General features: G+C 42.7%; 1 protein-coding gene and 1 pseudogene across 1 annotated transcript in view; both read right to left on the bottom strand.

The window, feature by feature from the left end:
- Positions 1-10,314, bottom strand: part of SSU72 (SSU72 homolog, RNA polymerase II CTD phosphatase) — a 62,249-nt gene extending 51,935 nt beyond the window's left edge. Inside the window, exon 1 of the mRNA XM_050931499.1 lies at positions 10,089-10,314. Coding sequence (XP_050787456.1) covers positions 10,089-10,312 — 224 coding nt within the window. The 5' untranslated portion in view covers positions 10,313-10,314. The remainder of the gene's footprint in view (positions 1-10,088) is intronic.
- A 954-nt stretch (positions 10,315-11,268) lies between these two features.
- On the bottom strand, positions 11,269-12,440 carry LOC127038692 (actin-related protein T2-like; annotated as a pseudogene).
- Between the last annotated feature and the right edge of the window lie 1,276 nt (positions 12,441-13,716).

The following is a 13,716-nucleotide window of genomic DNA, read 5'->3' as shown; positions in this document are numbered from 1 at the left end:
CCACGAAAACAGGTTGTCACTTATGAGAATCACTTCAGTAAAAGAACAAATCCCGCCCTCATTTAAAAATCTGATATGGAAATAAGGCTGACTAATAAATTCTGTATACTACATGATGTAAAATGGTATCTGGAATGACTATGAATAGTGTGAGTTAGCCAATCCGTACCTGTGAAAGAGAACAGGTTTTTAAAATGGAGCTCCCTTATCCCACTCCTTCCCCTCCTCCACCCATCTGTTGCTGCCCTACAGCCATCACTTCATCAAGTAGTGGGATTTCGCAATACAAATCTGCCATAGGGTAACAGCAAAAGATTTTGACACTGTACCCTTTTCTTCTTCCTCTTTCTCTGCCCACCCTCCCAGGACAGAAAAGTAGAATTGCAATAGTCAAGTCATTTTCTTCCACTTCTCTCCTTGATCTTTTTTTGTTTGCATACCACAATGCCACTGGCTGAAATGAGTCACAGGAGGGGCAGATATACTGGCCACAGCTTTCACCTCAACACTTACCACAGCCACCCTCTCTCAAAAAGGTAAAAAGCTGCATTTGAGGAAGTTTGCATCCCAGCTGAAATAATAAATAGAAACCTTTCACTGGCAAGGCTTCCTACCCCAAGATTCAAAATTTTGATGCATTCTGACTTATTTTTGAGAAGCCTCTCTTCACTAAACAGTCAGAGCACATCTCTCAAAACCAAAGTCTTTACATTGCATTAGTAGTTGCCAGAGTACATCTGTGTGTGTCAGTTACACAACATGGTTGTACTACTTTGACATAATTTGAAAATGTTTCAGCACATTTCTGGTAACTGTATGAAAAATGATTTCTAGTACCAATTGAGTTATTCAGCACAGCCTTCTTCTGCTAAGCAATTAAACAAGTTTGGATTAGTGAGTGAATCAAGTAACTTAACAGCTAGCGCCAATCTTCAGTAATACAAAAAAGTCTAACATTTACAGTAAAGAATACTTTACAGAGTCTTGCATTATCAAGGTAAGAGTAAAGTTATTTAGAGCTATATGGGAAATATTAAGATGACTTCAAGTACACCATCTACAGCAACAGCAAGACAATACTAGCACACCTCAGATGACCGATTACTGCAAATGCATAATTCTAACCCAATGCATTAAGAAGTCTATTGATGGATGTAAGATTTATGTAAATGATTTCTATTAATACTAGTTAAAGTTATGAACCTAGACAAGAGATTGTACCCACACTCAGGGCTCGTCTACACTTGCCATTTAAAGCAGAAAAAGTCCTTTTTTGCACAAAGACAGTGGGAATGTCTACACTTACCAATGCCTTTTTGCAGTGAAACTCAGAAGTTTCACCACAAAAAGATAACCACCTCCACGAGAGGCGCACAGATCTTACCGGTGATGTGCAAGTGAAGACATGTTCTTCCTGTTTACAGAGCTTTTAGCCTCCACAGGATATCCCACAGTGCCTAGGTGATCACTCTGGTCAGCAGCTCTGCCACCAGGTAAACGGACATCTACTCCTCCCCCATGTAAAGCCCCAGGAACTTTGAAACTCCTCTTCCGGTTTTCTTGGCAAATGCTCACTTATTTGGTCAGGTGACAATGCCTGCTCCATGGAACAAATGATTCCCTGCTTGGAGCAATGCTGAGCTACTGGAGCTGATCAATGTTTGGGGAGAGGAGGCTGTGCAGGGACACAGGATGCCCCGCAATTACCCCACCCCCCTTTCCCACAAGGCCTATCGTCAAAAGAGAGAGAGTTGCACTGTAGGATAGCAGCCCTCAGTGCGTTTCCTCTCATCGGGGATAGAAGTGCTGCAAATGTAAACACTCTCCCGATGCCTGTGGAAGAGTACATAAACCAGCACTCTTTCACCGGTTCACTATCACCATTGAAACTGACAGTGCAAAACTCTGCAAGTGTAGACAGCGTTAGTTTAGCAAAAACTTTACACAGATAGGCCCTGATTCAGCATGCATGTGCCCAACTTGAAGCACAAAGATAGTTCCAGTGAAATCAGGGGGACTACTCCTATGCTTAAAGTTAGGCACGAAGTTAATTACATTGCTGAATTGGGGCAATTGCATTTTCCACCAGAAGGATCTCTAAACACTCTACATAGAACTCTCTACTTCTAGGAACCAGTTTAACAGCTGACAGCAGTGCTCCACAGCACTGCTGAATCACGAACACTTAAAAAAGGACACAGCAGCCCTTATTCAATTTTAGACGCTGGTAGCATCTAAAGCAGAAGAAACAGAACTTTGGTCCAAGCAGGTAAAATTAATATTCTGGAACCTAATATGACCCTTTGTTCTTAAAAGAGAATCTCAACCTTAAACTCAAAATACTGCTGAGATTCTTCTCTTGAATGGCCAATATTGAACACAATATAAAGGGGTGTAAAATAACTGCTTTATTGCAATTGAATGGCAACAATGTTTACGAAAAAGTAAACATTCAGTTCCTGGGCAAGTTTAACACACATTATAATGAATAAAAGTAGAATAATGAACAGCATCTCTTTAAATAACTTTCAGTTTAATCTGAAGTTGGATCCCATTCAGCCAGCATGCACTTCACTCTTAAAAACTGCATTTGCAATCTAAAAGCATATTGCTGACCGGTTTCTGCCTCTGATATCTTCAGAAAGTTGACAACTTGCTCAATTTCTATGTTTGCCCTTTTGAATGTTTGTTAAATAAGTCAAATTCTATCAATATAAAAATTTAATAAGTCAATGTTGGCATTTGCTCGTTCTTGCTGGTTTCAAGCTAAAACACAATTCCCATTTTAGTTTACAAAAGCAGGTTTTCAAATTATTTGACAAAAAGGTAAGCATACTCTTCATTTAGTTCAGTTGCTGATTGATACTACCCAATTGGTACAGAAACTGACTGAAGCTTGTTTATTGTAAACTGGACTTGGTTGAACTTCTGTCTCTCTTACGTGGTTACACCGCCAATATTACATGATTTGTGGTTTAAAGCTCTAATGACGTTTCTGTTATAAGCTTTCAATTCTCATCCTGTTTACACCATTAATATACATCACACCCCCACCAGAATTCTCAACACACAACTTCCTAAAAAATGAGCTTGTATGAATGTATAGGTAATACATAAACCCTCACTCAAAAGCTACAAATTCTGAATAAAACCAGAAGTCAGCTACAAATACAGAAATCCTAATTTCAAGAGACTGAGTTGTTACAATATTAGTCTGAAAATGCAACAGATTAACAGTGTAAACACAGTAGGCATGGAACTCTACACTGAAACAATTCAAAAGTACATTTCCTTTTAGGAAGGCACTTTCAGTGAGGTACTCTATATAATAAAGTATATACATTCATTATGATGAATTTGGAAATTATCTGAAAGATTTGCTGACAAAAGAAAATCTTTATAGCTGCATTAAGTGACAGAAAAGGAGAATTTGATTCAGATAAATTGTGTACACTCAAGGTAAAGAGCAACTGGGATAATACTGCAAGCTTCTAAATTTTGTCTTGTAAACTAATCCCAGTTTCTTTAATCCTGTTTCCATTTGTAATTCCCTACATGCTTAATTTACAATTTTGGACAATGCACTATACAAGTTGTACCCAGTCTATTCCGTATTCAGATATGTTCACTGTCCTGTCTTGTGTTACTTCAGGGTAGATTTTATTTCTCTAGTTCTCAATGGAAGATGGACTTTCCCAGCCTTTGGAACCTGCCAGTGATTCTTCTAATTTGATTGCAAGGGGCATTCCCTTCCTCCTGGTCTGAGCACACTGTAATGTGGGCCTAGAAACAGACACTAGGTTCAGTAAATGAGTTAATCTCTTTCACTTAAGGCTTACAAACTAACAACAAAGAACACTGGACTGTGATGCAAACTGATAAAAGCAAGGCAATAACTGCAGTTGCTATAGCCCCAATATTATGCCTACATATTGGAGGCTTCACACTGCCTTTTACCCGGGTAATTTAGTTTTTTCTTCACTGGCTTATCACACCATCATTCATTCCAGTAGTTAGTATATAAATATAAACATATGTTCAAACTGCCATGTTGAGATGATATAATTTACACAGTGCTGTTCATTTACAATGTGGTTACAATAATGAATTGAGAAACAGCTCCCTGTCCTGAAGAACATAACTTTGTTCATGTACATCAATTTACATTTTTTTCTGGCAACACTACTACTATAATGTGTCTTCATAAAAAGGAAATATAAATCTGAAATATTTTTCAGTGTAGGATTCGGTTTGCTTTATATACATTCTCTATTAATCTACTGCAGTTTCACATTCTGATACACATTATACTGTAGCAATACTATCACCAAACCCAGAAACTTTGATATTTAGTTATATTCTTATAAAAAAATTAAATGGTTCAGAACCACGATGCTGTGCGTGCAACTAACCTATGCAACCATGGAACTTTATTACTGTTAGCTTCATTCTCTCTCCTCCAATCCCTTCTACTGTTTGCTAGATTCAATTGTTGCAGCTTGCCTTAGACCCATCCAAAATACTTGCAGGAAATGTCATTTTACAAGTTTATACAATACTCAACGTGATCCCAACTGGGGACTTTGAGGACTGTCACTATACAAATAATAATTAACTTATGAATGGATCAGATTCTTAAACTATAGGAAATTCATTTTTGTTAGGATTCTTCACTGACAAGTTTTAAGCCCTAAAGGTCTACTGCTCTTGCACAACAACTTTAAACCAGTTAAGCCAGGGGTGGCCAACCTGTGGCTCCAGCACCACATATGGCTCTTCAGAAGTTAATATGCGGCTCCTTGTATAGGCACTGACTCCAGGGCTGGAGCTACAGGTGCCAAGTTTCCAATGTGCCGGAGGGTGCTCACAGCTCAACCCCTGGCTCTGCCCCTACTCCACCCCTTCTCGCCCCAGAGCCTGCAGTGCCCTTGCTTGTCCCCACAGAGCTTCCTGCATGCCACGAAACAGCTGATCAGGAGGTGCAGGGAGGGAGGGGGAGGCGCTGATCAGCAGGGCTACCGGTGGGCGGGAGGTGCTGGGAGTGGAGGGGGAGCTGCTGACATATTACTGTGGCTCTTTGGCAATGTCCATTGGTAAATTCCAGCTCCTTCTCAGGCTCAGGGCTGGCCACCCGAGTTGAGTAGCAGACTGTCTCAGAGACCTTGACTTTGTCAGTGTACTGTAGACACCTTTGTATTTAATTTTCATGATCCAAGAGAGAAACGGTAACATTCTACTGTACTATGCTTACATATACACATGCAAAGGTACTATCTTTTACCGTGCAAATTCCCATAGATAACTATGATTTTAATGCAGTATTACTGCATACATTTAAAATACTATGCAAGAGAACATGTTACCTTGTTGTTTGTAGTGGAGTGGTTCTCAAACTTTTGTACTGGTGACCCCTTTCACATAGCAAGAGTCTGAGCATAACCCCCCTTATACATTAAAACATTATGCATTTAACATCATTAAACACGCTGGATACAAAGTGGGTTTTGGGGTGAAGGCTGACAGCACACAACCCCCCATATAATCTCATGACCCCTGAGGGGTCCCAACCCCCAGTTTGAGAACATCTGTTGTAGTGTATCCCAAGTGAAAACTATAAAAGCAATTACAACACAGGATAAGCCAGGTGTGGCTGAGTATGGTTACAGAATAACATCTGGTCTGGCAACTTTTAAGGTATCATGAAAGTCATTTATTTGGTCAATATTGTTTGAGGTATTTTGTGTTTGGTTTTATATTTCAACATGCTACATATATGCAGTAGCATCACAGCTCGTTAGACTTTTATATCATAGTGTTATGGTTGTAAGAAGTTTAAATATAGTTGTAGCAAGCAATAGATAAGGGACTATATTGGGACATTGGGAAAGCCATTTTAAAAAAAACAGAAAGCAGTTAGTGTTTGATCTTGTAGGACATTTGCAGCCACACAGAATACAGAAAACATACAGACAGCTGACTCTTTGTAAGGAATAAGTGATAGTATAAAGCTATACAGAATGTCGGTCTGACAAACAGTCTTAGCTAAAGAACAGGAGTACTCATTGCACCTTAGAGACTAACAAATTTATTTGAGCATAAGCTTTCGTGGGCTATTTATGCTCAGATGAATCTGTTAGTCTTCAAGGTGCAACAAGTACTCCTGTTCTTTTTGTGGATACACACTAACAAGGCTGCTACTCTTGAAACCACTCTTAACTAAGTTTCCAAACTAAGCCATATCCTACATGGAATCCACAGTGCTTCAATTTAAAAGGGTCAAGAGTTTATAGATTTCTCAAAAAAGTCTTCAAATTTTAAGCCCCTTTTCCAAAAAAAAAAAAAAAAAAAGGGGGGGGGGGGGGGGAGAAGCAGACCTTTAAAAGAAAATTTGATCAATTCTGAACCATCCCAAATCCTGAAGTTTCTATACACAAGAGCACTGTTTGGGGGAGGGCAGGAGGAAAAGTTGAAGTATGCCAGAAAAATGCTTGTATTTGGAATTGGCATTTCCGAGTCCAAAACAGTGACAAATATTGATATTTTTGTCAAGGACAAGTTTTCAATTTTATTTCAAGCCTATTTTTAAAAAAAGCACAAGACCCTATTACAATAAAAATATTGAAAAAACCTCAAACCATGTATTAAGAGTAACAAATGGTTTTAAATTCTATAATGCTTCAGGCAGGTAAAAAAATCTTAAAAATTTACGACTATGGGCAGTAGTGACAAACCTATCTTCCACAAATTAAGGACTAGAAAAAAAAATTAACATTGCCAAAGCGAAAAGACTTAATAAAACAAAAATCTGCTTTTTTTAAACAAAATCTGTACCTAGTTTAAAATACTATCCATAAAGCTTATACAAGTGAATATTGAGACTCGAGAGAAGGGTAAACAATATTTAAAACAGGAACTTTTCAGCAGAATTTCCTCAACACTAAGAAAAGCCCCATAATAGGGTTTTATTTGTATTGTTTCAGTTTCTCAGTGCAAATATTTTAAAATAAACTACAAATAGAATAAAGTTTTACAACCCCTCAGAGCACCATGTTTCAGAAAGCTCTTTAAAGGTATTTTTAGATGCCATGTAAATCTGTGCCCATCGTTTCAAAGACACGGTACCTTGTATTATAAAACCTAATTTTTTGTCTTAGAAACTTTATAAAATGCAATAGAAATGCCTCTATGCTATTTTAAACTTTCAGTAACAATTCTGTTCAATTGAAACATTCCCCCACATTGTTTGCTGTAATGTCTAGTTGTAGTGTGCTTTGGAAAGACATGTAAAGTACTGTAGGGTACAAATCCCACAACAGCATGATGGACTGGATGATCAAGTAGGTATTCTCCATCTCTGACTTAGGAGTCTGTAAACCACAAATTGAACTTCACTAGAAAATGAATATTTTCCATTGTCCACATTAGTAATATGTAAACAAAAAAACAGCATAAATGAACACAAGAATGGCCATCCTGGGTCAGACCAATGGTCCATCTAGCCCAGTATCCTGTCTTCCAACAGCAGTCAGCACCAGATGCTTCAGAGGGAATGAACAGAAGAGGGCAATTATCGAGTGGTCCGTCCACTGTCGTCCAGTCCCAGCTTCTGGCAGTTGGAAGTTTAGGGACTCTGAGAGCATAGGGTTGCATCCCTAACCATCTTGGCTAACAGTAATTGAAGGACCTATCCACTGGGAATTTATCTAATTCTTTTTTGAACACAGTTATACTTTTGGCCTTCACGACATCCCACGGCAATGAGTTCCACAGGTTGACTGTGTGCTGTGTGAAGAAATATTTCCTTATGTTTGTTTTAAGCCAGCTGCCTATTAATTTCAATTGGTGATCCCAGGTTCGTGCGTTATGTGGAGGGGTATGTGTGTATTTATGTATCTATATATAAAAAAAAAAAGAGAGACACTTCACCATTCACCCTCACCACACCATTCAGGATTTTAGAGACTTCTATCATACCCACCTTAGTTATGTTTCTCAACTGAGCAGTCCCAGTCTTTTTAATCAATCCTCACACAGAAGCTGTCCATACCCCTAATCATTTTTGTTGCCCTTCTCTGTAGTTTTTCCCAATTCTGAAATATTTTTGAGATGGGGTGACCAGAAGTGCATGCAGCATTCAAGGAATAGGCGTACTGTGGATTTATATAATGGCATTATGATACTTTCTGTCTTATCTATTCCCTTCCTAATGGTTCCTAACAGTCTATTACCTTTTTTGACTGCTGCTGCACATTGAGCCGGAGTATTCAGAGAACAATCCACAATGACTCCAACAGCTCTTTCTTGAGTGGTAACAGCTAATTGAGACACCATCATTTGGATATATAGTTGGGATTATGTTTTCCAACGTGCATTACTTTGCACTTATCAACACTGAATTTCACCTGCCATTTTGGAAATGGAAGAAGTAAATTATTTTCATAACTTATTGCTATTTTAATTGTTTGAAGCATTATCAGCACACAAGAAAAATTTTATCCAAACAGCCATTTCATGCTGATTTTAAGGGACTAACTATTAACTCATGTTGTTTAAAACCTAAGTTTTGTGCTAACAGGCTAAGAACTCATTTGCAAGATTTAAGACCACAAGAAATGTTTGGGATTTTTTTTTTTTTTTTTTAAACCATGAAAGCAGAACTTGCAACATTGGGAACCTAAAAGTGACTTCATCCGTTTCCCTTGTAGGAGCTGAGAGAAATACAAAGAGTAAAACAGCAAAATGTGAAAGATATACTGCATTTTTTAAATCCCTACATTTTTAATATGTTAGTGTTTAGTAGTAGCAGAAAAGGCAGTGTTTGTTTACAATGGAATGTTTACAATATTATTGTCTCAGTAAGTCTTAAAATGAGTTTGAATATTACTAACATGGTAAATTGCCTTGGACCAAGATGGCTACCACCATCACAGTGATAGTTTATTGTTCACATGCCATTTGTACTTTTAAAACATTTTAAATACATTCCACAGTTTATTCCTAAGCTTTCCTTTGGCGTGATTTTAAACAAAGACCTAGTTTACGTCCTTGTGCTAGATGAGAGATTCAACACACACACTTTCTGGCTAATCACTTTTTTCCTCCCTCCTTTCCATCTCTTTCTCGTATTTTCCTCTCTAAACTAAGTGAAGAGTTGAAAATATGTGCAGCACTAAATGTGCGAGCGGCCATATTCTTGAAGGTGCAGTTGAACATTCAGAGCTGAGTGGCCTGGCCAGTTTCCCTCCAGCAAGCCAGAGAGAGCGGGCTCGAGTCTCTGAATCCCGCCGGTGCATTCAGAGAGGACGGATGACACCGGGGGCAGGTTGGTTTTATGTTGCCGAGCGCCTAGAAGCCAGCTCATGGGATTGCTCCGGGCCTGCAAGCATGAGCGGGGGATCGGGTTTTAATGCTCCGCCAGAGGCCCGGGACCAGCCCTGCACAGCCCAGCCTTAGCAGAGGGGCGGACGCAGCCGAGGAGCCGGGATAGGCCCAGACCCCTGCCCAGGGAGGTTAAGTGCCGCTCTCGAACAACCCAGCCTGGGACCTGAGCGAGGCTGGCGGAGGTGGGGCCGATCTCTCCCGGCGAGAGTGAGAACCGAGCCGCCCCAAACGTCAATATGGGGGCGAGAGCCGATGGAGCCCAGGACTTAGGGCCAGGCCCACAGGGACCGGTTCTACCCTCCCCGGCCGGGCTCCAGCGGGGCCAGGCCCACAGGGGCCGGGTCTACCCTCCCCGGCCGGGCTCCAGCGGGGCCAGGCCCAGGTTGCTCGGGCAAAGGAGGCGCCGGGGGGGAGCGGGCGGCAGGGGAGCCCGGCTGTGGCGTGCCCAGGGCCGGGAGACGCACTCGCCTGAGGGTATCACGCCCCCCGCCCCCCAGCGCACACACACGGTGGTTCCCGGTGTGAGCTCATGGGAGAGCGGGCTGGGCCGGGTGCGTGGGCGGGGAGACGGGGATCCGGTCCCGGGGCAGACGCGGCGGCGAGCAGCCTCTGTGGGCGCGAAGAGGGGAGAAGTGCGGCGGGCTCGCTGAGGGAAGGGGTCACGACGGGCAGGCCCGGACCGGGGGGGACGGGCAGGCCCCGGTTACCTAAGGATGTTGTGCGCCTCCATGCTGCGGTTCTGGTTGCTGGAGCACACCACGGCCACCCGGAGCGGCGAGGAGGGCATGGCGGGACGCGGAAGAGGCCCAGCTCCCCTGGTCCCGGCCGTCCGGCTCCGGCTGCGGCTCACATAAAATGGCGGCCAGAGCCAACGACGGGCGGCGCCGGGACGTGTCACCAGGGGCAGCGTCGACCTGCTTCCCCTAACCATAGAGACCGCACGAGAGCGGAGCCCTTCACATACCATCGAGAGGCGGGACGGAAGAGAGAGCGCCACCCCAGGGAAGGTCCGCCAGCCATCGAGAAGAGGGATATGTTATACCATAGCGAGGGGCCGCCAGTCATAGAAAGGAGGCGGACCAGTCTGACAGCGCCGCCCTAGTGGAGCAAGAGGGCCTGCTAACCCTCCCTCCCGTGCCAAAGGACGGGGGCAGAGAAGTTACTTCAAAGCGACTTGTCTCATGGACACCGGTTCGAATCCCACCCAGGCTCTCAGACATAAAAGCCAAACACACTTAGGAGCTGGTGTGAAATGAGTTTGTCTAGTCCCTAAAGAGCAGGAGACACCAACAGAAAAGCCTCTGGCGCTAAGGGACAGTCTCAGCAGGGAAACTCTCTAGAGCTGACTTTCTTATAGAAAAGGGGCCTGATTCACCATTGCCCTGACCCTCATGCAGCTATTTACATTTACAATCCTAATATGGAGGCATTCAGCACACACTTGGTATGGACACAAATGATTACACAGAGAGCAAACCCCGGGGCAGGGAGGGGGAACAAGAGTGTGGAGGTATAATTCCTGCCTGACAATTGGAGTGATCAGTTTATCCCCAGAGTATCCTTTTTTTAGGCTATAATAACTACTAATACCATAGATTCCAAGATGATGAGCATCTTATAAATACCACAGAGACAAGCTGAGTGAGGTAATATCTTTGGTTGGTGAAAGAGACAAGCTTCCAAGCTACACAGAACTTTTCTTCCGGTCCTGTAGCTCTGTGTAATTCGAAAGCTTGTCTCTCTCAATGTCAGAAGCTGATCCAGTAAAAGATAGTACCACACCCACCTTGTCTCTCTAATATTCTGGGACCAACACCACTACAACAACACTGCAAAGATCATTTCATGCACTTTTTCACTTTTATTCAATCACCATCACACAAGCGGGACAACTTTTTTTTTTCCAGTTAAGTCTTCAATGCAATTCTCAATGGTAGCTGACACAATTCAACCCTAACCCGAGTTCAATCCTCTTAAAAGCATTTTCTGTGCACAACAGAAGATCCTTATTCTTTGTAGTCTCAAACAGTGACCCACATTGGCATGAAGGATGCCAAGTAAGTAATGATGGAAGCTCCCATCCACACAGAGTACTTCCTGCCTGGTGGTGCTACAGTCCTCACACACACTCCTTTAGGAACTTGCTGCTCTTTCTCTTTAAACAGCCTCTCATGTAGTCCTCGAAAGAGGGCTGAGCCATGCAGATGCTGACAAATATCCCCATCACACTTTGTAATGCTGTTGGAAATCAGAGTCTGAAGCTCTGGTGTATCAATGCCAATGCTGCATGAAAATAATTTCTGGTGCTCTGCAGAGGTGAAGACCAATTTTGATGGCATTTCCATCAGGCAGTTTATAATCTCTCAGGACCTCCTCTGACTTTCTCTTAATCTCTTGGCTGGGGTCTAAAGCCACAGAGCAGAACTTCTCCTTGATATCTGACAGTTCACCGTATTTCTCTTTGCCCTGTTCATGAGAGAACAGCCTGTCAGTGATATCCCTGCCTGCAACATCCAGCCTGGAAACTGCATGAGGTAAGCAGTGTCCTTCATAGATGGGCACTGCATGGGTAACTCCATCTCCACTGTCCATTACCATTCCAGTGGTACAAGCCGATGCATACAATGCCAATGTCCCCTAGACAGGTAGATACAGACCTGGTACCTTAAAATACTCAAACATCAGCTCAGTTATCTTTCTTGATTGTGAAGAGGATTCAGAGGGGGTTCACTCTTTAGCACTGGCCTTTCGCTGATGTCTATTCTACGCTCACACTCATAAATGTGTCTTCAAAGTGTCTCCATGTCATCTCAAGATGCAGCCCTGCCATGGTCAATAGGATATTTCAGAGATAAGACCCTCCCACTTGGACAGGGCTTCATCTCCAAAATAGTATTCCTCCTGACCATCTCCAGGCGCAGCTGCTTTCACTTTAGGGTGACCAACCACTGAAATAATGATAGATTTTGGTGTCATCTCTCCAGCAATGCCAGCTTTACATGACCCAATTCATTGTCAAAAATCACAGCTGGGGTTTGTAAGATTTTTGAATCAAACATTACAGCAGGAAAAAAGAATGAAGCTGCTGAGGCTGGCGCTAGGGCTTGGCTTTGGTTTTTTGGAAAAGTAGTGAAGTCAGAATGTTCAGGGATAAATATTCTAGATTCCTGAGGTCACAAAACAATAACAACAACACTAGATTTTGATAGTGCGTTCCATCCAAGGATCCCGAAGCTCTTTACAAAAGTAGGAAAATATTATCCCCATTTTACAGATGGAAAACCAAGGCGCAGAGAGGTGAAGTAACTAACCTGAGGTCACAAAAGATACTAGAGACAGATCTAGGGGTAGAGCCCGTGGTTCCAGTCCTCTGCTCTGATCACTAGACCATCTGCCCTTCCCAAATCAGGAATAGAACCTTGCTCAGAAATATGCTCTCGCTCAGCAACAGATGATGGGCTTTATGTGGGAATTATTGTGTCAAATTCTCTGGCCGGTATTATACAGGAGTTGACTAGATAATCATTAATGGTCTCTTCTGACCATCTAAGAAACTAGAGTCCTGATACTCAGGGTGCCTGCACTGACTGTATTGCCTCCCAGGCAATCCAAAAAGATGATAAGCATGAATCTGAAAACTTTTCCAGTCTGCTCATGGCACAGTCTATATCTGACACAGTTGCAGCTATCTGCTTTTGCCTCCTGGGGGTCCTTATCCAAGCAAAGGTGCCAGGAGCAACAGAGATACATTGACAATAAATCAAAGTCAGGGCAGCAAAATCATCATGGCTTCAAAGTTATTCAGTGAATGTGACCATGGATGGTCATTTAAAGATGGAGGCCCAAATGAACTGGGTTGCTCTGTAAAAGAGTTTAGCTTGGACTGTGGGAGGATGGAGCTGTGGGAGCCTGGCCCCTCGGACCAGACTGAATGTAACTCCTGCTGGGTTTATCCCTCTCCTATATCAGGCCTTTGTCCTGCAGAGATCTGCATGGCTTTAAGGCTCCTTCTGCATGGAGCTCTGTGGAAGACCCAGTGGTTAGTCTAAGTAAATCCAAAACAACACCTGCTCTTACAATCGTTCAGCTTTGTAAGTAGAGCAGTTCTTTGTACGAACCTAAGAATGACCATACTGGGTCATACTGGGTCAGACAATTGTCAATCTAGCCCAGTATCCCGTCTCTGACAGTGGCCAAAAGGAATGAACAGAACAAGGCAATTCTGAGTGATCCATCCCCTGTCCTCCAGACCCAGCTTCTGGTAGTTGGAGGTTTAGGGACACCCAGAGCAGGAGGTTGTGTCGCTGACCATCTTGGCTAATAGCCATTGATGGA

This window comes from Gopherus flavomarginatus, chromosome 21 (genome assembly GCF_025201925.1).
Source record: "Gopherus flavomarginatus isolate rGopFla2 chromosome 21, rGopFla2.mat.asm, whole genome shotgun sequence".
NCBI lineage: Eukaryota > Metazoa > Chordata > Testudines > Testudinidae > Gopherus > Gopherus flavomarginatus.
The sequence above is the reverse complement of the archived record's forward strand: the minus strand, read 5'-3'. Positions and strand labels throughout refer to the sequence as shown.